The 24,035-nt window shown below is 38.6% G+C and overlaps 1 protein-coding gene across 1 annotated transcript; it reads right to left on the bottom strand.

Moving 5' to 3' along the window:
- LOC147524507 (uncharacterized) lies at window positions 1-2,523 on the bottom strand. The gene is made up of 3 exons (XM_086603584.1): window positions 1,757-2,523; window positions 1,475-1,647; window positions 1-408 (listed from the first exon to the last, which is right to left on the bottom strand). Exons 1-3 carry the CDS (start codon window positions 2,471-2,473, stop codon window positions 288-290), a joined length of 1,011 nt encoding a protein of 336 aa, XP_086459710.1. The 5' UTR covers window positions 2,474-2,523; the 3' UTR covers window positions 1-287.
- Window positions 2,524-24,035: the final 21,512 nt, after the last annotated feature.

Raw genomic sequence — 24,035 nt, 5'->3', positions numbered from 1 at the left:
TGTGTTACAAGGACAATGTATTAACAAAAGTATCAATTAAGGGAAATAACATGCAAATCTCATACTTCAGGCGCAATTCTCTCTTCCCCTGTTCTCCACCACCTCTACAACATATAATACTAAAAACTCTTACAGCTACAGAGCTAATTGTTACATATATTTTCAAGTTATTGTTAGGAAAGTCAACTTACGTAGCACCATCCCTTGAGTAGATTGATGGAATAACACTTATTATCAGTGGAGATACAGTAATTAGGTAAAGAGTAAAAGAGGGAAATAGGTTTGGCTCAACAAGCTTCTAGCAATGCAAACGGTGCACTCACTATTACTTCTCTTGTTTCTCCTTCTTCTTCTTCTTCATCATCCTCTGCATCCCATAGAAAGTTTGCATACGATCCCATTACATAACTGTACATTTCAATGAAGAAATTGTTCAAATATGGAAAATGTCAAAAGCCTAAGCCTTAATTTAGTATAGATATATACCACAAAAGCTATCTATTGATTCTAATCCACTCAATCTAGAATTATATATAGTATACAAGCAATGATGATAAATGTACAATCTATGCAACCAGGAATCCTTAAAGAGTACAAAGTTCATTTTGGACGACACTAGCTTTTGACATTAGGACTTTTGAAAGAGTCCTTTATTTCTTCATTTTGGGACAAATACACAATGTCTTAGGGGACTGACTTGGTGGTTGAGGGGAAAAACCGATCTAGTAGACTTCTGTGTCATTGCAAAAACCACTCCCCGCCCCACATGCTAGCTAGGTGTATGTGCATACTCACAAGGTTGGTACTTGGTAATACACCTTTCATGGCTTCTGATGGTCCAAGTCGTATGGTCTGATGGTCCAAGTTGTATGGTCTAAAAGCGTATAGAAGCCGTGAAATCTAGGGCAATATGCCACCACACTGCCCTTCCATGTTAGATAGATTGATTCATAATCAACCCGGTTAATCGCTCCTAGCTAGGTCTCTTAGTTTCAAAAGCCAATAACATTAACTGCATGTTTCGATATGTATACCAAGTTTAATTCATAACTCTTAGAAACGTTCATAGGACCATATTGGTATTTCACAGATAATTTACCTAATAATTTTATTAGGGGTAGAAATGTTTACATTGTAATGGATTGAATTTCCTGCGAGATCATCATGGTCAAACAACTTAACTAAATCCAATGTGCCAATAGTAATGTGATCTACGGTCTGACACAATAAGACACAATTCTTCTAATTTTGAAACTGGTAAGATAAGACTATATCATTGAAGTACAAAACTTTCTAGCTAAACATTCACATGAAGGGCATGTGCATCATAAAACGGTCGTGTACCAAGTATGGGTAATCATATCTCTGATATTTATATATTCTTATATTTGCATACATCGATCAATCATATGCTTACAGGGTTGGCTGGAAAAATGGAAGGATCAAATCAAAAAATAAAAGAAAGAAATATTACCAGTCATCAGGAGATGCCTGAGCAGCTTGATCAAAATAGGTTTGAGCTCTTTCTCCATCTTTATAAGTCTCCCATATCAAAGTTCCGTACAAAGAAAGCACTTCTCCATCACCAGGACTCGCTAATATCGCTCTCGCATAATACTCCTCGGCTTTCTCTGCATCTCCTTCCACCTTATAACAAAATAATTAACACCCAAGATTAAATCAATAATTCCGACGGAAACCACGCAAATCAATAAGCGAACAATATAATACATGCATGCAAAAAAGTACTAGGTACCTCATGCAAGAACTTGCCATAATTTCTTAAAAGAAGAGCATTTCCAGGATCAGCCTTCAATAATTCTTGATAATAAGCTCCTATCTTGCTCTGATCAGCATTTCCACCACTCAAACCTCCCCAGTGGAATCCATCCCCACCGTTTCCCCCACCGACATTCCTTCCTTTCCCTGTTCCACCACCCAAAAACGCTATGTCCTCCTTCTCCTCCTCCTCTTCCACAACGTTAGCCCCCAAACATATTCCACTCAATCCATTATAAGTATCAAGAACATTAACAGCATCCTTTTCCATCAAAAGGGCAGCTGCCTTTCCTTGTCCTTCATTGGATATGTCACCTTCTTCTTTTTCTTCCTCCTCGAGTATCCTTGCTGGAAAAGATCGGGATCTCGACCGAAAAGCTCTACAGCTAACGGACCGGATTACATCAGTTTCGGAACGAGTCCTTCGGATACTCTTGCAGGAGGATGATGACCTCGACATGTACCTATCTTTTTTCTTCATCATGTCCTTGAATTCCAAATGATCCTTTCCAGAAAACAAGGTTCCAGTAACAGAGTCCAAATCTTTATGGACAACTTTATGTATCAGAGAAGACTGAACCGGAGCCGAACCGGTTCGGATCAAGATAGTTTTCATACTATAGCTAGATCTTTCTCTTCTTCTTAGCTCAACACTACTAAGTTGTCTGAGCAAATTTTTTTTAGTATGTCTCATATTTATCCGTAGGGTCACCGTTGCTGACTACTTTGAGTCATGTTTTAACTAACGACACGTGTAGTATTGCACGTGAAAATCTAGATACTGGAATGCCGCGAAAGTGTGTCATGTGCTGCCTTCAAGTCGCCGTTGGTGATGGGTCTTGGAGACACATTTGGCATTTCATATCTTGACACCTGTTCTTTGCATGTGAAGGATCGATGTACCAATTTTTTTTGGAAATGAAAACTTTTAGACTTTTCGCCCAAGCTAAAAGCGATACCAACGGTCCGGGCTTATGTATTACATTCTGAAACCTTTTGGGCCGTTTTCTTTTGTGTAGAGAACACCTTTTGGATCAACTCTACTATACATTCTGAAATTGCAAACTTCGAGATTGAAGCCCATTGTGCCCAAAGTTGCGGAGTTGGACGGGATCCGAGTCCGAATAAACCCAAGTCCAAGAGCAACCCAACTTTACTTCCGTTGACCAACCAAAATCTATAGTTGGTGGATGCCCACACCTGCCTTGCCTGTGAGGCTGACTATGCATAATGTTAAAGCCAAATAAAACATTTCGTGGATTGGAGGCGCGCAGCTTAAGAAGTAAAATGCATGGGAGTAGTAGATCATTAGGGATGGTGGGACCTGTAAAGATTATGTTTGGTTTAACCTTACAGATGTAAGAAAATGAAGGAAATGATGATTGAATGTGGGTTTGACCGAATTCACATGTACGAACTGCCTACGTATCAAGTTCTCTCTATGAGGTCAAACTTGAATCAGGTCAGACATATAGTTCTTCATCCTCTTTATATAGGCAAGGTGTCCGCGCCTCTTGCTCTCCTCCTTTAGGTCAGATCTAGGTCCCTAGGTTACTCGCGAGCCATGATGGCGAGTTATGAAGAATCAATAAGATGCGTGCCTGAAGCTTCGGTCTTGATGATTGTAATAAAGACATACGTTACGAGCTGTTATGGAGTGAGAGGAGTGAGCGCTATGGAGGTCGCTTCTGGGTGAGATTGTCTACTCGACTGTCACTATGAAGCGAGCTCAGAGGACGAGGATCTGAAGTCGGTTGGTAATTCTATTTATGTTGGACACGTGTTTGATATTCATTGGATGTGAATATTACTCCCTCACGCAGCCCCATCTCAGTAGGTCGATCTGTACATAGGAGCGATCTGCTGAGAGAGAACGATAGCATGTGTAAGGATGCGAGCAATTTGTGAGTAGAAATAGCAACCGCCTCGTTTTGTGGAATTTGAAAAGACAGCGGTTAATGAGATATGTCGATTAGGTTTTCGGTGTAATGATGATATGCATTAAGAACTGAAGGGTTTTTTCACAAAATGCTGTTAGAGATCTGAAGGACTACTATTTTGTCATTTTTTAGAACTTTGCCAAAGTTTTAGAACACTCAGGTTAGTTCCAATCTTCCTCCACCATTTTCCTTTCTTGTTCGCTCTATTAGCTAGGTTTTGTACATTTTTGTTTTGTAAAAAGGGGTAAAGAAGCATGAATATGTCAGATTCGGATGATACCCGATCTGATGAGGTGAGGGAGGAGTCGGTAGGGTTTGAGAGTAGAGATGAAGATGTTAGATCTCTGTCAGTAGTTGCTATAGTGAGTAATACCAACTCTGTTGCTGTTTCTTCCTCTAGTAGTCTGCCTCCTAGGATTGTTGACAAAAAAATTGTGAACAACTTTGTAGAATTAAGGGAAGCTTCATGGGTATAACCGCGGAGTGAAATGGTGGCTATTTCGATTCGAGTTCCGGCATTTAACGGGTTTTAGTACGGAGTTCGTTCCAAGAGATTATGGTGTTGTCGTTTGTGAGGGACAACTGAGAGTTGGGATGAGGTTATCGTTCTCGAGGCTAACCTGTGAATTTTTGTGAGAAAGAGCCCTGCCAGTTTGTTGGCAATACGTGGCGATTGTTAAGGGTTTTTGACCTATTGAATGAGGGCGGTGAGTACCGTATTGAGGTTGCTGATATTGTGGAGCACTTTGCTGTGAAGAGGTCTAGGGCAAATAACTTTAGTTTATAAACCTTGACTAAGAAGTCTAGCATTCTGGATGGGGTCAGTAATGAATCCTGGGAGAAGAGGCTGTTGCTTGTCGTTGGGAACTACTGTGCTTCTGGGGTTAGTGTCAACACTAGGGTTTGTAATTTTGATGGTATGTTTCTGTGTTCTTTTATTGTGTATTGAGGAATATGTGTAGTATCGAACTGATCTTTGAACTGCTTGTTTTGTAGAGGTCGCTATTACAAGGCAAACTAAGCGTGGGGTGATCGAGAGGTTTGCCAAACTTCGTAGAGCTCAGAAGCAGGCTAGATTGCCCGACGTATCGAACTATTTTGTAGAACGGGGAACGGAAATACGGTTGAAGAGAAGGAACCATAAGAAAAAAGCTCGAGGTCGAGTTGATAGTGAGTCATCAACTGAGTCAATAATGGAAAGGGGAAACAACGGCATTGTGACTAGGGAAGAGAGGAATAGGAGTCATGGTGGACATGTGCGTTCTGTGGGACGGGTCGGGATCTCAGGATCTAGGGGTGGGTCGGTGAAGTGACTTGCCCCACGAGATGGAGGTGATGGTGTGGGGGTCGCTCCGATTGAGAGGACGAGGGAGGGCTCTCCGCTAGACCTGGAGGAGATTAGCTTCATACCTCGCAGGCCAAGCAGCTTGGCGAAGCGGAAGGCGGAAGCGCTAGACTCTAGGCCCACCAAGCTGGACAAAATTGTGGAACGTTCGGTAGGTAGTGGTTTTAGTGTTGTGCCCGAGCAAAATGGAGGTAAGGGTGGGAGGAGTTCGAGGTCGAGGGATGGGCTCGACCTGAGCATACCTGATCTTCAAAGTTTTGAACAGGGGCTGTGTCTGGCTGTTGATTTGAGAGGTAAAGGGAAAGGGAAGGTCGCTGCCACGAAAGTAGGTAAGGCGACCTCCCAAAAGGGTATGGGTGACGTTTTGGATCGAAACCTGGTGTATGTGAATGAGAGGATTGGTAGGAAGCACACTGTGAAGTGGTCAGATTGTAGCTTTATATTTGCACCTATTGCCAATTGTCTTCTGGATGGAGTGGTGCTGGATGGAGATAGGAAGGAGCTTGATTCGAAGGAACTGGATGAGACCTTGCGGGGGATGGATCTGGTGCACTATTCGGTAAGTGTTACTTTTGCTTGTGGTTGGTTTGCCATGTAAGTGGTTGTTAATACCTTATTATTTGTGTGTAGCTTCTAGCTGGTTATTAGAAGTTGAAACAGATGGTGCAGTTAAGCGAGTCTGAAAAGGGGGAGCTTGAGAAAGTGAAAGAGGAACTGGCAAACGTGTGGGACATTTAGGTGGCCGAGGAGAAAGAGCTTGATGACCTGAAGAAAAGGTATAACGATGTCGCGCTTAAGAGGTCAACAATGAGCAACTCGGTTGTAGAGTTTAAAGGGAAGGTGTCCTATATAACTGAGTATGCGAAGACTTGTAAAGCGGTTGCTCAGAGGGCACAACAGGCATATGACGCTTTGGGTCAGGACTATGACGAACTGGAGCAGATGTACTTTCAATTGAAGGAAGAGCATGAAAATGGGGCTCGAGGTACACTTGTGGCCGACGTGCCTGGAGATGCTAGTAATGTTCCATCTGCCAGTCCTGCTGTTCCTACTGAGTGTCTTGAAGATGTTGTCGATCCTCTGGAGACTTTTGTTGCCGTTTTGCCCGATGCTACTGAGGCTATTGGACCTGCCGACCTGGATCCGTTACAGACTGAAAGTTTACCCAATGTTGTCTGATTCTTTGTTGAGAGTTATGAGGTTGTTTGTTTTGATACAATGGGTGATGTTTTGAAAATTGTGATACAATAGAGCTGGTTTCCTGGGCTTTCCCGGGTAGTTTGCCATTTTGATTGGTTTAGAACTGGTTTCCTGAGTTGGTTCAGGCAGTTCGCTTATTTTGGGATATTGCGACCTGGTTTCCACCTATGTATGTGGCAGGTCATTTTGTTGTTGCTAGCTGCCGAACTAGTTCCCTGGTTTGGTTCGGGCAGTCCATTTCTCAAATAGAATGCATGTTTGCTTTGAAGTGTTGACTTACTTTTGTTTGAATGCTTGTTGCATATTGTTTTGACACCTTAGTAGAAGCTTGGTCTAGAGATGTATGTCCAGTCATCTAGGAGGACTTATGGTACTTTGAAGCATATGAGCTCGCGTGAGCGTCTCGCTTATAAGAGCATTTTGACTTTAGAGCGTTTTTAGGCTCGAGTGTGTGCGTTGCTCTTAAAGAGCGTTCTTCACTGAGTTGATCCTAGAAGTATATGTCCTCAACTAGGGATAAATGTTAAGGCTATGTAGCCCGTGAGCTCGAGTGAATGTGTGGTCATGGAGAACGTTTGAGTTCTGGAGAGCGTTTTAGTTCAATTTAGTGTTTTGCTCTTAGAGAGCGTTCTGCACTGAGTTGATCCTAGAAGTATAGGTCCTCAACTAGCGAGAACTGTTAAGGCTACGTAGCCTGTGAGCTCGAGTGAGCGTTTTGTTGTGAAGAACGTTTAAGCTCTAGAGAGCGTTTTAGTCCACATAAGCGTTTTGCTCTTAGAGAGCGAGCTGTGTACCTGTTTGTTAACATAAAGATATTGATGTGCATTGATGCAAACAAGAACTATGTGCATAGTGATAAGAGTAAGAACTCATGCAAATATGATCTTTATTGATAGAATTTTTTTAACAAGAAGGTAATCCAAGGGCGTGGTAACGTCTGCCCATCCTGAGTTTTGATCAAATGCGTTCCATTGCCAATGACTCGTTCTACGATGTAAGGACCTTCCCATGTTAGAGCCAATTTTGAGTCATCCTTAGTCTTTTTTAGGATTAGGTCACCAGGTTAAAAGCTTCGATGATTTACTCGCTTGTTGTACGACCTCTTCAGCACGGACATCTGTAATGTACGAATCAACGTCAAACTTGGGATTATCAAAAGCAAGAAATTGGTGCACCTCATCTGCGGGAAAAGAGTTTGTGAAATATTCCTATGCCAGACTATCAACCATGCTAATCTTACCCTCAATGTCAGGATCAGGAAATTATTTCATTAAGTTGAACACATTGACTTATACAGTAAGGTTCTAGAAAGACATTGTCATTGAACCATCCTAACAATTGATGAGAGCGTTAGCAGTTGCAAGAAATGGATGTCCTAAAATGATAGGAATGGAGTCACAGGCAACTTCGGTATCTAGAATGACAAAATCAACTGGGTAGTAAAAATCTTGGACCTTGACTAGGACGTTTTCTATTATGCCCTTTGGGTGCTTGATGGAGCGATTCACGAGTTGCAACGTCATGCTGGTAGGTTTTAATTCATGAAGACCTAACTGCTTGAATAAGTAGTAGGAAAGTAAGTTAACATTCGCGCTTAGGTCTAAAAGGGTGGTAGTGGTATACTTGTCACCCAACGTGCATGACACAGTTAACCACACCATTGGTAGCAGTAATGGAGGGAAACTACTAAGTGAGGAATGCTTGTTGAGGAACATTCGTTCGTCATTTGGTGGTGCACATGTCCTTCAAAAACTTGGCATGCTTGGGCAAATGCTTAAGTGCATCGAGAAAAGGTAGGTTATGGTCAAATTTTTGAAGGTTTCTCATATCTCATTGAAATGTTCGTCGGGTTTGTTCTTTACCAAACGGGCAGGGAACGGAGCTTTTGGGCCGAATGGCACATATATATGGATCAGTGGTGTCTTTCCCCAGGGACGTGGTTGCAGCTTTGGAAGGAACAACTTTGTCCGCTATAGGTTGCGAGGTAGGAGTTGGAAGGACATCAGCCGCGGCTTCTGTCGGTTGAATGTCTGGCATATGTATGTGATTGTCGACAGTTCGGCCAGAACAAAGGGTGGTGATGGCATTTACCTCACCCTGGCTGGGATTACTAGATTATGGTGCATTGGTAAGTTCAAAAGCAGTGTTTGTGGGCATAGGGTTGGGAACTGCTTAGCCAGGAAACACGCCCTTTTGACTTTTATCCTATGCTAACAACTGAAGAGACTGTTGGATAGATGGTAGGATTTGAGACTGTTAATTCATGTAAGTCAGTAAAGTTTCAGCCGTTTTATCGGTAGTGGATTGTACTAGTTGGGCAGCAGGAACAAATTCACGGTCATTGTTTACAGGTTTACAGGTTGATTTTGGTAGCCATAACCTAGAGTAGGGATAACAAGGCTGCGGTTGTTTTGGTACCCTATATTTGCGGTGTTGGGAAACTGACTTTGCCTTTGCGGGAACTACTGAGGATTCCCTTGACGGCAGGAATTGTAGTTCGTGGATGGCCGTACAGGAGGGTTGTTGAAACCCAGAGGAGCTGGTTGTTGGGCAGGGGTACACCAAGCCAAATTCGGTTGTTGTCGCCAAGGTGTATTAGGGATGTTGAAAGCACAAGCCTCTTCAGATGGTTGGGGAGGGCACTCGTATACCAAAGGACAATAATAATAAGAGTGCTCATGACTTAAGCAAAAAAGACATGGGGAAGCGTTAGCGGCCATGGCTTGTTTAGGTTTTTTTATCATTCACTTGAACAGAAAGAGCATCGACCTTTTTGGTTAGGGACTCGATCAGAGTTTTTAATTCCAGATCAGGTTTGACCTCAAATATAGACGTAACTTTGGAAGGAGTGTCTTTAGAAGATTTGGAAGAATCAGTGTTACCCCAATAGGTGTTTTGTGAAGCCTGTTTCTCGAGAAAAGTGTATGTTTCAATAACGCATTTGTCCATAAAATAGCTGCTGTTCATGATATCTAGTGTTTTCTTTTGATGGTCAGAGAGACTATTAAAAAATGACCGGACTAAGACAGTGGTGTCGAGTTGATGGTGGGGACATTCGAGAAGCAGATAAGTAAATCTGCTCCATGCTTCTATAAATGATTCATAGGGATGCTGGCGAAAGAATTGAATATTCTGAAGTATCTCTGTAGTTTTCTTCTGAGTATAGAGCTTTTCCAATGTACGAGCTTGGCCCATGTGTCAAGGGATTGCGACGCTTTGCCCGCGAGCCAAACTGAAGCTTTATCAGCTAAGGTGAAGGGAAACAACCTAAGCAAGACTTGTTCATTGGTAACGGTTGGATGGTGGAAAGTTGTGGCCACTTGCTGGATCCTACGAAGGTGATTGTATGGTTTTTCATGGTCTAGACCATTGTAAACAGGTAACAATCCGAAAACGTTTGGCGGAATGCGAAAATCACCTGCAATCTCATCGAGTTTAATGCAGGAAGCAGGTCCTTCCTGTAAGGCAGTATAGAAGTTTGGAAGGGGTTTCTCTACTGTGGGAATTTCTTGGGCCATAACTATGGGAGGTAATGGCAACTGAGATACTTGACGAGGTTGGTTTACAGAGGAAGAACTATGTCTAGGGGATAACTTATGCAATTGTTTATCGTATTTCCGATGACGATATGTATGTTCTAATTCATTATTAGTACCAGACCGTAGTCTTATGCAAACACAAATTATAATTCAAGGCTTATAAGGAACGAATTATGACATGAAGATTAGTAATTACGGAAGGAGGGAGGTGAACCACGTCCTCCTGAGCTGTTGATAACGTGAGCAGGTAAGCTACGATAACGTGTGAATATTCTAGCAGCCAGGTCACATGAGAGAATTGAGGGAGGTTATCCGTGCTAGCATGTTCCTTTTAGAGAACCTCAATCTTTCAAGTTTCCTAGACACTGATGGAATAGGGTGATGATTGATTATGGTGTATTATGCGATTATTATTAATATGATTATGATGAAATTTTATTATTAGGATTTTTTTTTGTTGAAGTTTACGTAATTAATGTATTATGTAGAAAGGGGGGAAAACACAGGTAATATATTCGCGCAACCGTATATGTAGCCTAAACATGTGATTAGATTACGAAACATGCAAATAAAGATGAGAAATGCCAAAATAGATAACTAATCATACAATTAATAGTCTAATCATGCAATAAGCACATGCTAGTTATACAAAGGAAGGCTACACATGCAACCCGATATTATTCATACGTGAATAGAAACACATCCTACGCATGCAATAATATATAGCTACACATACATAAAATACAACCTACATGTGCAACTAGATGTGAGGTAGAGGAATATCGAGAGTGAACTCATGCACAGTAATGCTGCGTATGTGAATGGATGTAACATACACATACACAAATAATCTACGCAGGCGGGTTGAAATCACGCAGACATCCAAATATATTCGAACCATATTAACCATATTAACGTTAATATGCAATGACAAACTACACATACTCAGGAAAAATTTTATACATGCAAAGAGTTCTCATGCCAACATGCAAATATGCGATGTAAAACAGGTTATAGCAATAATTCAAATAATTTCCTCGACAAAGTTTGAGGATAAGTTGAAGAATGCGAAATCTAGAGCTTCCTACAACTCCACCTATTAGAATTAAGCGACTGAATTAACTCCTTAAACAAATTGAACTCATGCACGTACTAGAAGTTAGATAAATAGGTCCAAAGAGTCCAAAATAGCACTGAGAAGGGAAGTGACTTTGTGCCTGAAAATTGGAGGGCTGATACTCCAGTGTAGTCTCGCACGCAACCCTTGAAAGTCCCGTCCGAGACTATGAGATCAGTGCAGTACTTCAACTCTTACACCGTTCTTAGAATGTCTTAAGAATGAGAAATCCGATCTGGTTCACAGGTACGCAGAAAAACAAAAGTTGGTACGAGCAGTTAAGAGAAACGTTAGAATCGCAAAATAAATGAAAAATCGAAAAGAGGTGTGTAGCAATAGCAATGATGTCCAATGATGTATTCCAGTTGTTATGTTAAATGTCTAGAGTCTTTAGGCGTGCAACGACGCCATTTGATAATCAGTAATTTAAGGTTTAAGGTTATTTTGAGTCCAAAGTCCGTAAACGTCTGATTAGTCAAGTTACCTTACTCACGTGGGTTGGTAGCATAGATCGAGTAAAGGATCGTCCAAACCTTAGGAGTAGACAAGGTTCACAACTGGATTTACAACTTTAAGGGATTAGTGAGTCGGATTTTAGTTTATTTCTTATGTTGCTCAATTAAAACTTGGAATGCAAGTTAACATAAAATTACAAAGATTGATTTCTAAGTAAACTAAATAGATATATATATATATATAGGAAGAAGGTTAATCATAATCATGCAAGGAAGTGTGATTAGACATGGAGTATTTACTCTTGGTTTAAGCACTACGCACAACATAAGGAAAGTACGAAGAATCACGGCTTCAGAAATTAAACTAAACATGGTTTTTTTTTCAAACCTTGAAGATGTGTTTCTCTTATCGAAATCTATGATGTGAAGATGCCCAAATAAGAGTTCATGAGACCATAGCTTGACTAATCTTCCATGTGATGATGTAAAGGTGACAAGTAACTGCAACCAAATGAAGACGACATGAAGTTTTCAGTTAGTAAGCTGTAGGGGTCATATTCGTGACATGGGATATCATTGGTGGCGAATGGCCTATATGCAGAATAGTGAAGAGAAGACAGGGTGCAGCGGATCTGAGCCGCGGAACCATAACTACTGAGAACTGCGGTGAATGTCTTGGGTGGCGAGTGGGATGTAGGCAGAGTAGGGAGGATACTACAGGGTGCACTGGATCATAGCCGCAGAACCCTAACTGCAGAGAACTGCGGTGAATGTTGAGGGACAGATGGCGTGTAATGCCCGTATTTTTAAAATACGTTTTTATCTATTTAATTAATTAATTTAATTATTTATTTTCAAAATTCGTTGGATTGGACTCGGGATACGTGGGCTTGATTTCTGGGCCCGAGTCTGTGTTGGGCTTGGGTTTCGAACCCAAGTATATAAACACATTTTTCTAGAGAATAGGGTTTTAAAGAAAATAAAATAATGAAAATGGAGGCAGAGCTTGAAGCTTGTTTCTTTGGAGGGTGGAGCTGACGACTTCGAACTTCGGAGGAATTCAGAGGAGTTGTTCATCTGGTGTGAGTAGCTATTTGGCTATTTCACCGGATTTATAGTTTTTCGCATATCGGTATACTCTGTTTAATGTTTCTGTTTTTACTGTTCATTATATTGTTTTGATTCGACGTCGTGTTGTCGAGTTGTTAAAACTCGAGTGAATTCGGATTTGATATAGACTGTCGAAACTCTGTGGAGGCTAGGAAATCCACATTTGGACTGTCCAAGCTTTATGGGCGCTAATGGCGTCGCCCAAACCAGTACCGAAATCTTTTTTTTGGCTTGTTGAACTTTCTGTATTTGTTGTTGGTGTTTGGTTGTGGAGTGATGAAGGTCGAAATTAGGGGCTGATGAAGCTTGGAGGCGTTAATGGCGGCCGGTTGGGCTGTTTTGGGTTGGTTTCATTGGGTTGAACTCTTTAGTTTTGATGTTGGTTGATGGTGGTATGCGTGTGAAGTGTATTGAGGTTTTGGGTAGGTCTTTGTCGACAGCAAGAATGGGATATCTTGTAAAACCCGATATCGTTTTTGGATTTCGTTGTTTTTAACTAGTTTGGGTTATTGTTTGGGTTGGTCGGTTGGATGTGTTTTGGTTGGATTAAGGTGGGTGAGGGCGGTTGAGTGGGCTGTAGGAAGCCATTAATGGCGGTGCGATTTTAGATCTAGAATTGGAGAAGATGGTGGATTTAAGAGTTGGGATTTTTGGCTTTGTTAATGTTGTGGGGGTTTTTCCCCTGAGTATTTTCGATCTGGTTTGGAAGAGTGGAGATTAGAGGTGGCGGTGGCCAGTTTTGGTGGTGGCTGCTGGAGGAAGGAGATGAACTGTTGGGGCTTGGGCCTTGGGCCTTAACAAGGTTAAGTTGATTGGGCCGAAATCTTTTAGTATTGTTTGGGCCCAATTTTAATTAAGTTTTGGGACCAGTTTTAGTGTTAGTTTATGGGCCGGTTTCATTTGTTGTTGGGCCCGATTATATTTTGTTTGGTTGGGCCCAAAAATCTATTTTAGTTTGGGCCGGTTTTTATGTTAAGTTTTGGGCCAGTTCTTTTTGGTTTTGTTTGGGCCCTTTTCTATTTGTTTTGTTTAATTTATGGACCAGTTTAATTTAAAGTTTTTGGGCCGGTTTCAGTTCAATTTTTGGACCGAACCACTTAACTGTTTTGGGCCAGTTTCTAATATTGCTTGGGGCCAGTTTTAATTGCTTTTCTTTGGACCAGTTTCAAGTTAGTTTTGGGGCTGGTCCATATAACTTAAAATAGATCCAATTGGGTTAGGTAGAATAAATAAGTTGGTTTTAAACTTTCGGGTTCTAAGGTTTGGGCTTGGCCAGTTGGGTCCGAACCATTACCTTAGTCATGAGCCCATGAGCCATGCACATTGACCTTAGCCATGAATCATGGCTATGACCCCTGAACCTGTCAAACATGGAAACGACAGTTTGGCTTTGACCATGACATGTTGAATTTGACTTTGACCCTGATATGTTGACTTTGACCATGCCAGTTTGACTTTGACCATGACGTGTTGACTTTGACAGTTGACCATTGACTTTGACCGTTGACCGTTGACTGTGGAATGTTGACTGTTTTCCAGTTTTTCACATATTTGATTATATGGACTAATATAGTAATAAAATATTGTCGAACATTATATAACGTTGTTTGTCATTATCTAATTATGATTTGACGTGAGTAGTGTGTAAAACATATATATATTGGGCTTTGATTGTGGATTGTAGACTGTATAATTGTGCTACATTTTATGTTGTAAATTGTATGGACAAATTAAATGTTGAAATACTGTGGAAGCTGATATAAATTTAGTTGTCATTATCTAATTAAGATTTGACGTGAGTAGTGTGTAAAGCATATATATGTTGGGATATATATATTAAATGCAATAGTTTTGGAGACATAAATGTATAAACACTCCATTATTTTATATGTGAGATGCTACTATGAGATAATATAGTATGTGAGGATATTTGCCCACGGGAGTACGGCGTAGTGCAATAATATATTGGCACGTGAAATAATAAAAGTGGTTACGAGATATAATTGAGATATTTCTAAATAGTGTGGCTTAGTGCAATAAGGTAATTGACCTGCACGTGATATAGTGGAATGATTGTGAGTCATTAATGTATGACACCTGAATAAATTACGTAACGAAAATCCTAGAACCTGACTACCACAACTCATGTGATCTGCCCTGTGTGGGCGTATGTGATATATAAGATGTTGTATATATAAGATGTTGATTGACCCATGTGTTGGGCAATCGTAGCCGAATAGTGGGTTGATTATTCCGTTCGCAAAATAGAACGAGATGCGCAATATTTTATGCCGAATAGTGGCATTACTTACATAATGGCTTCCGTGTGAGGATTTACCTGGTGTGCGGCATCCCGCTCAGGGTGGTTACGCACAGAGTGGTTCCTTATGTAAGGGGAGGCATGTGGATGTACATGTTCGGCGTTGGGTAGCGATTGTGGTAGCCAGGGAAACTAGGTAAGACATAGATACAACGTGAATTTTAGGGACACACAAAGAAAGTCTAAACTAATATAATTATGGTAATATATTGGTAAATGATATATCTCTAGATAGATGATTGTATATGTTTGGCTGGTTAGTAGTTTAGTTAGAACCTAAGGCGCCTCGTGGAGGAACTAAATGCCTTTTTATTATGCGTATGGGATGTTGTATTAGTTGTTGAAAGTTACGGCGCCTCGGGGAAGGAACTAACTGCCGTATGGATGGTGTATATATATGTATAATTATATTTTATATTTTAGAGCTACTCACACCAGCATTTTTATAATGCTGACCCGATTTGCATGTTTGCTTATCGGGTGTGTTCATTAAATGAACACAGTTGATAAGTCTTGACAGGTTTAGTATGGAAGAAGATTGGTTGCTGCTTGTGGTTTGCTTTAGCGTTGCATCCAGGATATGTTTTGTTTTCCCTCGAGGTGATATAGAGTTTCAGTCGAGACAAAGTTATTTGTATTTTCATTTGTAAATTTTTGTAATGAAGAAGACTTTTGTTTAAGTTAAAATTTTTATTGATTTTTAATTATCCGCAAATTTAAACTGTTTATGGGTTTTTGGGAGTTGAGAGTGCGTCACACCTCGGAGATCGAAGAGTCGGGAACAAATAATGTTTTTCCGAATTCTGTCGAAATCCGGGGTGTGACAGTTTGGTATCAGAGCATTTGGTTAGCTTAGGCTTAGGTGAGTCTAAGTGGTTCTCGGATCCTGGTTTATGGGTAGTGTTTAAGGGGTATTATTTTCAAAATTATTTCCGCTAGTTGTTTTACTTTTACAAAGAAAAATGAAAGAGATATAGAAATAAAGATAGTCAATATTTTTCCTGATTTGATTGTATGTGTAAGATGTATAGTTATATTAGTTATTATGGGGGAGTGGATATGAAATGATTTTTATTTTTCTTATCATATGAGGAGTGGTTATATGTGTAATATGTTAATTATTGACGGATTTGATCAAAATGATGTGTGCTGCTATAGTGTAGTTTTGTTGTTGGTGATCATTTTCACGTGGGGTATGGATTAAGTATGACAATCTGTCTGTGAACTTTGTATTTGGGTGTTATGTTATTATTTAAAAAACAATAAGATATTTTAATCTATAATGAATGAGTTGCATTATTTGATGGCTTTGTGACGTACTAAGTAAGGAACTAATTGCCTCGGTGTTGGAGAAACTATCTCGCCTCACTCGTACGCATTAATGGATGAATAGTATTGTAAAGTATAAGAGATTAATTTGTTGGATGTGCTTAATTATAAATAGAAAATAAATAAATAAAATATACGTGTATTCTTTTTGGGATGTGTATACTTGCGTATATACGTGTATTCTTTTTGAGATGTGTATACTTGCGTATACACGTGTATTCTTTTTGAGAAGTGTATACTTGCGTATACACGTGTTTTCCTTTTGAGATGTGTATACTTGCGTATACACGCTTTCTTATAATATTGTATATGGATGAACTATTACCGTGTATATATGATGATAATATGATTTCACCAATAAGACATGCATGTGTAGGTTGTTTTCTTAATGTTGCGTTATTCATGATTAATTAAACTAGTCGTGATACTTGGTAGTTGTAAACCATAATTTGATTAATTGTTCTTAATTAATATATTGAATTTTGTTCATGCCGATATAAATTGTTATTGCTGATATATTAGAAGTGAGTTTATATTATCCTAAAATTTTGAAAATTCGTGTTATACGGTAGCAAGCCTTATGTTAATTGTCATTGTATATGCAGATTAAATTTTTTGAATCTTTTCACCGTTTAAAATAAATAGTACTAATAATAATAACAATGAGCGTCGAGTATTTATTCTTAATTGTTTTGTTTCAGTCTATATGATTTTGATAGATGAATATGAAAAATTATTTTTGATACGTGATATATTTGATCCAGTTGCAAGCATGAATTAGGATTCAAGGGTTGTTTTAAATTTAATTTTTCTAATAGCATGACTAAAGTAAATATAAAGTTTTATTATAGTATCAATGACATGAGTGATTTTTATTTTAAGTGTATCAGGACACTAATTTTCTTTTATGCATGATAATGAAAGACTCCATAATGTTTTATGCAGTGATGAACTTACCCTGTATTATTGATTAGTTAAGTAGAATATTATTTTTCGTAGAGATTGCTACGTGTCAAGAAACTACATGCTAAAAAGATATGATATATTTATCTTACATTTAAGTGACAGTAATAATTTGTTTTAATATAGACAGTTAAACTGTAATAGATTTTGTAATGGCATGAGGACATATATTCTGGAATTATTTAAAAATAATTAATACCAATGTTATCTTGTTTAAGTTTAATCTACGTATATTCTTGGGTATGTTCTAGGTTAATAACCAACGTTTTTGTTCGTATAACTTTACTTCCGAATCTCGGGACGAGATTCTTTTGAGATGTGTATAGCTGTAATGCCCGTATTTTTAAAATACATTTTTATTTATTTAATTAATTAATTTAATTATTTATTTTCAAAATTCGTTGGATTGGACTCGGGATACGTGGGCTTGATTTCTGGGCCCGAGTCTGTGTTGGGCTTGGGTTTCGAACCCAAGTATATAAACACATTTTTCTAGAGAATAGGGTTTTAAAGAAAATAAAATAATGAAAATGGAGGTAGAGCTTGAAGCTTGTTTCTTTGGAGGGTGGGAGCGACGATTTCGAACTTCGGAGGAATTAAGTAGGAGTCGTTCATACGGATGAGTAGCTATTTGGCTATTTCACGGATTTATAGTTTTTAGCGATATCGGTATCTTGTTTAATGTTTCGTTTTTACTTGTTCATTATATTGTTTTGATTCGACGTCGTGTTGTCGAAGTTGTTAAAACTCGAAAGTGAATTCGGATTTGATATAGATCGTCGAAACTCGTGGAGGTTAGGAAATCCACATTTGGATCGGCCCAAGCTTTTATGGCTTAATGGCGTCGCAAAACCAAGCGAAATCTTTTTTTTTGGCTTGTTGAACTTTTCGTATTTGTTGTTGGTGTTTGGTTGTGGACTGATGAAGGTCGAGTGGGGGCAGTGAAGCTTGGAGGCGTTAATGGCGCCGGCGGTTGGGCTGTTTTTGGGTTGGTTTCATTGGGTTAAACTCTTTAGTTTTGATGTTGGTTGATGGTGTACGTGTGAAGTGTATTGAGGTTTATTGGGTCTTTGTCGAAGTTTAAACAGCAAGTGATAATGGCGTACAAACCCCGATATCGTTTTGGATTTCGTTGTTTTGAACTAGTTTGGGTTATTGTTTGGGTTGGTCGGTTGGATGTGTTTTGGTTGGATTAAGGTGGGTGAGGGCGGTTGAGTGGGCTGTAGGAAGCCATTAATGGCGGTGCGATTTTAGATCTAGATTTGGAGAAGATGGTGGATTTAAGAGTTGGGATTTTTGGCTTTGTTAATGTTGTGGGGGTTTTTCCCCTGAGTATTTTCGATCTGGTTTGGAAGAGTGGAGATTAGAGGTGGCGGTGGCCGGTTTTGGTGGTGGCTGCTGGAGGAAGGAGATGAACTGTTGGGGCTTGGGCCTTGGGCCTTAGCAAGGTTAAGTTGATTGGGCCGGAATCCTTTAGTATTGTTTGGGCCCGATTTTAATTAAGTTTTGGGACCAGTTTTAGTGTTAGTCTATGGGCCGGTTTCATTTGTTGTTGGGCCCGATTCTATTTTGTTTGGTTGGGCCCAAAAATCTATTTTAGTTTGGGCCGGTTTTTATGTTAAGTTTTGGGCCAGTTCTTTTTGGTTTTGTTTGGGCCCTTTTCTATTTGTTTTGTTTAATTTATGGACCAGTTTAATTTAAAGTTTTTGGGCCGGTTTCAGTTCAATTTTTGGACCGAACCACTTAACTGTTTTGGGCCAGTTTCTAATATTGCTTGGGGCCAGTTTTAATTGCTTTTCTTTGGACCAGTTTCAAGTTAGTTTTGGGGCCGGTCCATATAACTTAAAATAGATCCAATTGGGTCAGGTTGAATAAATAAGTTGGTTTTAAACTTTTGGGTTCTAAGGTTTGGGCTTGGCCAGTTGGGTCCGAACCATTACCTTAGTCATGAGCCCATGAGCCATGCACATTGACCTTAGCCATGAATCATGGCTATGACCCTGAACCTGTCGAACATGGAAACGACAGTTTGGCTTTGACCATGACATGTTGAATTTGACTTTGACCCTGATATGTTGACTTTGACCATGCCAGTTTGACTTCGACCATGACATGTTGACTTTGACAGTTGACCATTGACTTTGCCCGTTGACCGTTGACTTTGATCGTTGACCGTTGACTGTGGAATGTTGACTGTTGACTGTTTTCCAGTTTTTCACATATTTGATTATATGGACTAATATAGTAATAAAATATTGTCGAACATTATATAACGTTGTTTGTCATTATCTAATTATGATTTCACGTGAGTAGTGTGTAAAGCATATATATATTGGGCTTTGATTGTGGATTGTAGACTGTATAATTGTTCTACATTTTATGTTGTAAATTGTATGGACAAATTAAATATTGAAATGCTGTGGAAGCTGATATAAATTTAGTTGTCATTATCTAATTAAGATTTGACGTGAGTAGTGTGTAAAGCATATATATGTTGGGATATATATATTAAATGCAATAGTTTTGGAGACATAAATGTATAAACACTCCATTATTTTATATGTGAGATGCTACTATGAGATAGTATAGTATGTGGGGATATTTGCCCACGGGAGTGTGGCGTAGTGCAATAATATATTAGCACGTGAAATAATAAAAGTGGTTACGAGATATAATTGAGATATTTCTAAATAGTGTGGCTTAGTGCAATAAGGTAATTGACCTGCACGTGATATAGTGGAATGATTGTGAGTTATTAATGTATGACACCTGAATAAATTACGTAACGAAAATCCTAGAACCTGACTACCACAACTCATGTGATCTGCCCTGTGTGGGCGTATGTGATATATAAGATGTTGTATATATAAGATGTTGATTGACCCATGTGTTGGGCAATCGTGAAATTTAATAGTGGCTTGATTATTCCGTTCCCAAAATAGAACGAGATGCGCAATATTTTATGCCGAATAGTGGCATTACTTACATAATGGCTTCCGTGTGAGGATTTACCTGGTGTGCGGCATCCTGCTTAGGGTGGTTACGCACAGAGTGGTTCCTTATGTAAGGGGAGGCATGTGGATGTACATGTTCGGCGTTGAGTAGCGATTGTGGTAGCCAGGGAAACTAGGTAAGACATAGATACGACGTGAATTTTAGGGACACACAAAGAAAGTCTAAACTAATATAATTATGGTAATATGTTGGTAAATGATATATCTCTAGATAGATGATTGTATATGTTTGGCTGGTTAGTAGTTTAGTTAGAACCTAAGGCGCCTCGTGGAGGAACTAAATGCCTTTTTATTATGCGTATGGGATGTTGTATTAGTTGTTGAAAGTTACGGCGCCTCGGGGAAGGAACTAACTGCCGTATGGATGGTGTATATATATATGTATAATTATATTTTATATTTTAGAGCTACTCACACCAGCATTTTTATAATGCTGACCCGATTTGCATGTTTGCTTATCGGGTGTGTTCATTCAATGAACACAGTTGATAAGTCTTGACAGGTTTAGTATGGAAGAAGATTGGCTGCTGCTTGTGGTTTGCGTTAGCGTTGCATCCAGGATATGTTTTGTTTTCCCTCGAGGTGATATAGAGTTTCAGTCGAGACAAAGTTATTTGTATTTTCATTTGTAAATTTTTATAATGAAGAAGACTTTTGTTTAAGTTAAATTTTTTATTGATTTTTAATTATCCGCATATTTAAACTGTTTATGGGTTTTTGGGAGTAGAGAGTGCGTCACACCTCGGAGATCGAAGAGTCGGGAACAAATAATGTTTTTCCGAATTCTGTCGAAATCCGGGGTGTGACATGGCGAGATAGGGCACGGAGGATCAGAGTGGATGGACGAACGAGAGAGAGCGGTTAGAAAGGGGAGAAGATATAAAGACAAAGAGATGGAGAAAAGAAGAAAAAAAGAAAAAATGAGAGAAGAGTAAGGAATTAATACAAGTAATCCCTTAGGTTGTAATAATTGGAGATACATAAGCAATAAACCAAACAGTAAATTAAACAACATAGCAGTATAACCAAATTTCAAATTATAAACATCGATAGTATTGGAAAAGAATATTAGACCTGTTACAGATCAAACAAACTATGACTCTCAACAATAATGACAATATCATAACAACCATTTTCTAAAATCAATCAAAATAAACAGTGCTGCCGAGATATTTTTTCTCAAACACCGAGCAATGCGAAGATGGGAAGCTAGAAGCCCCAAATACACCTGAATGTAATAAAAGCATGAATTCATAAGTGTACTTTCATATAAAGAAAACCCATACAAACTAAAATGGCAATTTTCATATAAAGAAAACCCATACAAAGACCTAAAAAAATTAAAATTAAAAGAATGACATAAAGGCATACCTTCAAACACCGAACTGTTGATATGGCCCATAATCACCACCAATACCACGACCTGCACAGCCAGTGTGAATTTGATTATCTACCACACTTACAATAAATGAAACAAAGAGCTCCCATTTGTTCATAATATAATAATTTGTTGTAGATTGGAAAAACATTTATGGTTTTTGGAGGTGGACTCCGTAATCTTTATGACTTGAACACATGCCTAAAAGAATAAATTAGTAGTCTTACACTTTCAGTTTCAACTTAGCATAGTGTCGATTGAGATGAAACCAAATAACTTTATTACAAAATAAAACCAATCCGTCGAAAGGGATTACATACTTCTTGTATGACCCTTCAAAAATTATTGATCAACAATGATAATTACTAATCAACACTAAGCTACTCAACTTGATCAAGCTTAGATTGAAAGATCTTACTATCCATTGCAAAGGAATTCCCCTACCCAGGCAGAAACCAAAATAATTCAAAATACTAACCAAGTGATTATACCAAGCTGAAGTTACATCGTGATTCACGGAAGTTGTGTGTTTATGCCCACCATTATGAAGTTAATTCCTAGTAGATTAATCTTCATGGGATGAGAGAGGAGGAAAGATGATGGGTTTTGGGAAGAGGTACGGTGAGTTATATTGTAGAATATTGTTTGTTTGGGTTTTCTACGTGACGAAGAAAGTCGGGTTTCGTCAATTGGATTTTACGACATTGATGATGATGACATTGGTTGATCATTCTCAAAATCAAATTATGTCATTGTTTCTCCTTTTATTAAACTTAAATATAAACTAATGCAATAAGCTAAACCATTGCTAATATAGACCAAATGAAGTATATTGTTCCAGTTGTCATGGATTAGCTTAACATGGTATATGAGAAGCAGTAAAATACTCGTATGAATTTACTAACCACCTATCTAGCACAAATTTCTTCTAAGCAGAAGTATGGCACCAAAAGCCAATTCAGGTGCTTATCAGATGCAAAGAGGAACTTCACAGTATTTGATATTTTTTAAAAAGGCAAAAAAAAAAAAAAAAAAAAAGCTAACTAATTAGATGCAAACATATTTAATATCAACATCTAACAATTATTAAGAAAAAATAAAAATAATGAATTGGATTGAAAAAAGAGAACGTAGTTTTGTAAAAGAAAGTGATCCAGAGAGGGAAAAACAATACCTTACTAAACAACACATTCTTCAAATGAAGAATTGAGTGAACTTGTTGCCCCCATTAATAAAGGGTATAAAGGGTCGTTTGAATTGTTAACGGAGAAATCTATACCCTATAACTGAAATACTTCTAACAAGTTTTTTCTTTCTTTGATGATAAGGAACTTAGATAGAGAAAGCTTCGCTGTTAAGAGAGGTGGGGGAAGAATGAATTGACGATGGGGATTTTTTTGTTAGAATTTCAATAATGTTTTTTTTTTTGAGCTCAAACGGTTTTTCTCGAGCTCAAACGGTTAAACTTCCACTTTTTTTCTTCGCAGTTTTTTTCTCTGCCTTTCTCGTAATCCCCCTGGCTGACGTGGATAGCCTCAGAGAGCTTGAAAAGGGACTACTATTATATATACAAGAAGCACTAGTGCCACAATACTTGATGCCACTAGCACCGTGTAGAAATTTAGATAATCTTTTGATGCGTAACATGTCAGTGTGGCACCACTGCACTCCCTCATCTTTCATCAGAAAAATATGCTATGTAAGGGCGCAGTTCAGTAGATGAACCTTTGTTAGTTGGACCCTATTTCCCTATATACAGTACATGTTCTGCGTTATTATTATTGACAAGGTTTTAGACCCGACCATATGGCCGGAATCATTTCTAAAATTCACATCTCCTAAATTTTTGTGAGGAATTCAATGACTGATAATTATTAGCATAAGTTTTTGGAGTTGATTTAGCAATGTTTTCTTATTGGAGTCGCCTTGTCAGATGTTGATTCACTTATTAGAGTTGTGCTGCATTAGGAAACTTCTTAAGATTAAGAGTTCCACGTGACATGACTATATCTCAAGAATATGCCACCTAGGAAAGAGATTGTCCACATAAGATGTATTCTGCTTTAATATAGAGAGAGGTGATATAAATATGAAAATAAATCTGCTTCTACTTACATGCTTGACTCTTTTAATATATGGCATTGTAGATTAGGACATGTGAATGTTGTGTATATGAAAAGGATGAAAGCATATGATTTATGTCTGATATTTCAGATTTTTCTAATGATAAATGTGAATATGTGCTGAGACTAAAGCCACAAAGAAACCTTGCAGAACTGTTTCTAGAAATAAAACTGAATTACTAACCCTTATTCATACAGATTTGGGTGAATTTAGAAGTACCATGTCTAGAGGAGGGAAGTTTTATTATATTACATTCATAGATGACTTCTCTCGGTATACCATGATATATTTACTTAGAAACAAGCATGAGGCAGGTGAGATGTTTCTCAAGTACAAAGCTAAAGTTGAAAACCAGCTTAACTGTAAGATTAAAAGACTCCGGTCCGACAAGGGTGGAGAATATGAGTCTAACCCTTTCCAGG

The sequence above is a fragment of the Coptis chinensis genome, chromosome 1 (assembly GCF_015680905.1).
Source record: "Coptis chinensis isolate HL-2020 chromosome 1, ASM1568090v1, whole genome shotgun sequence".
Classification (NCBI taxonomy): domain Eukaryota; kingdom Viridiplantae; phylum Streptophyta; class Magnoliopsida; order Ranunculales; family Ranunculaceae; genus Coptis; species Coptis chinensis.
This window is presented reverse-complemented; position numbering and strand designations above follow the sequence as displayed.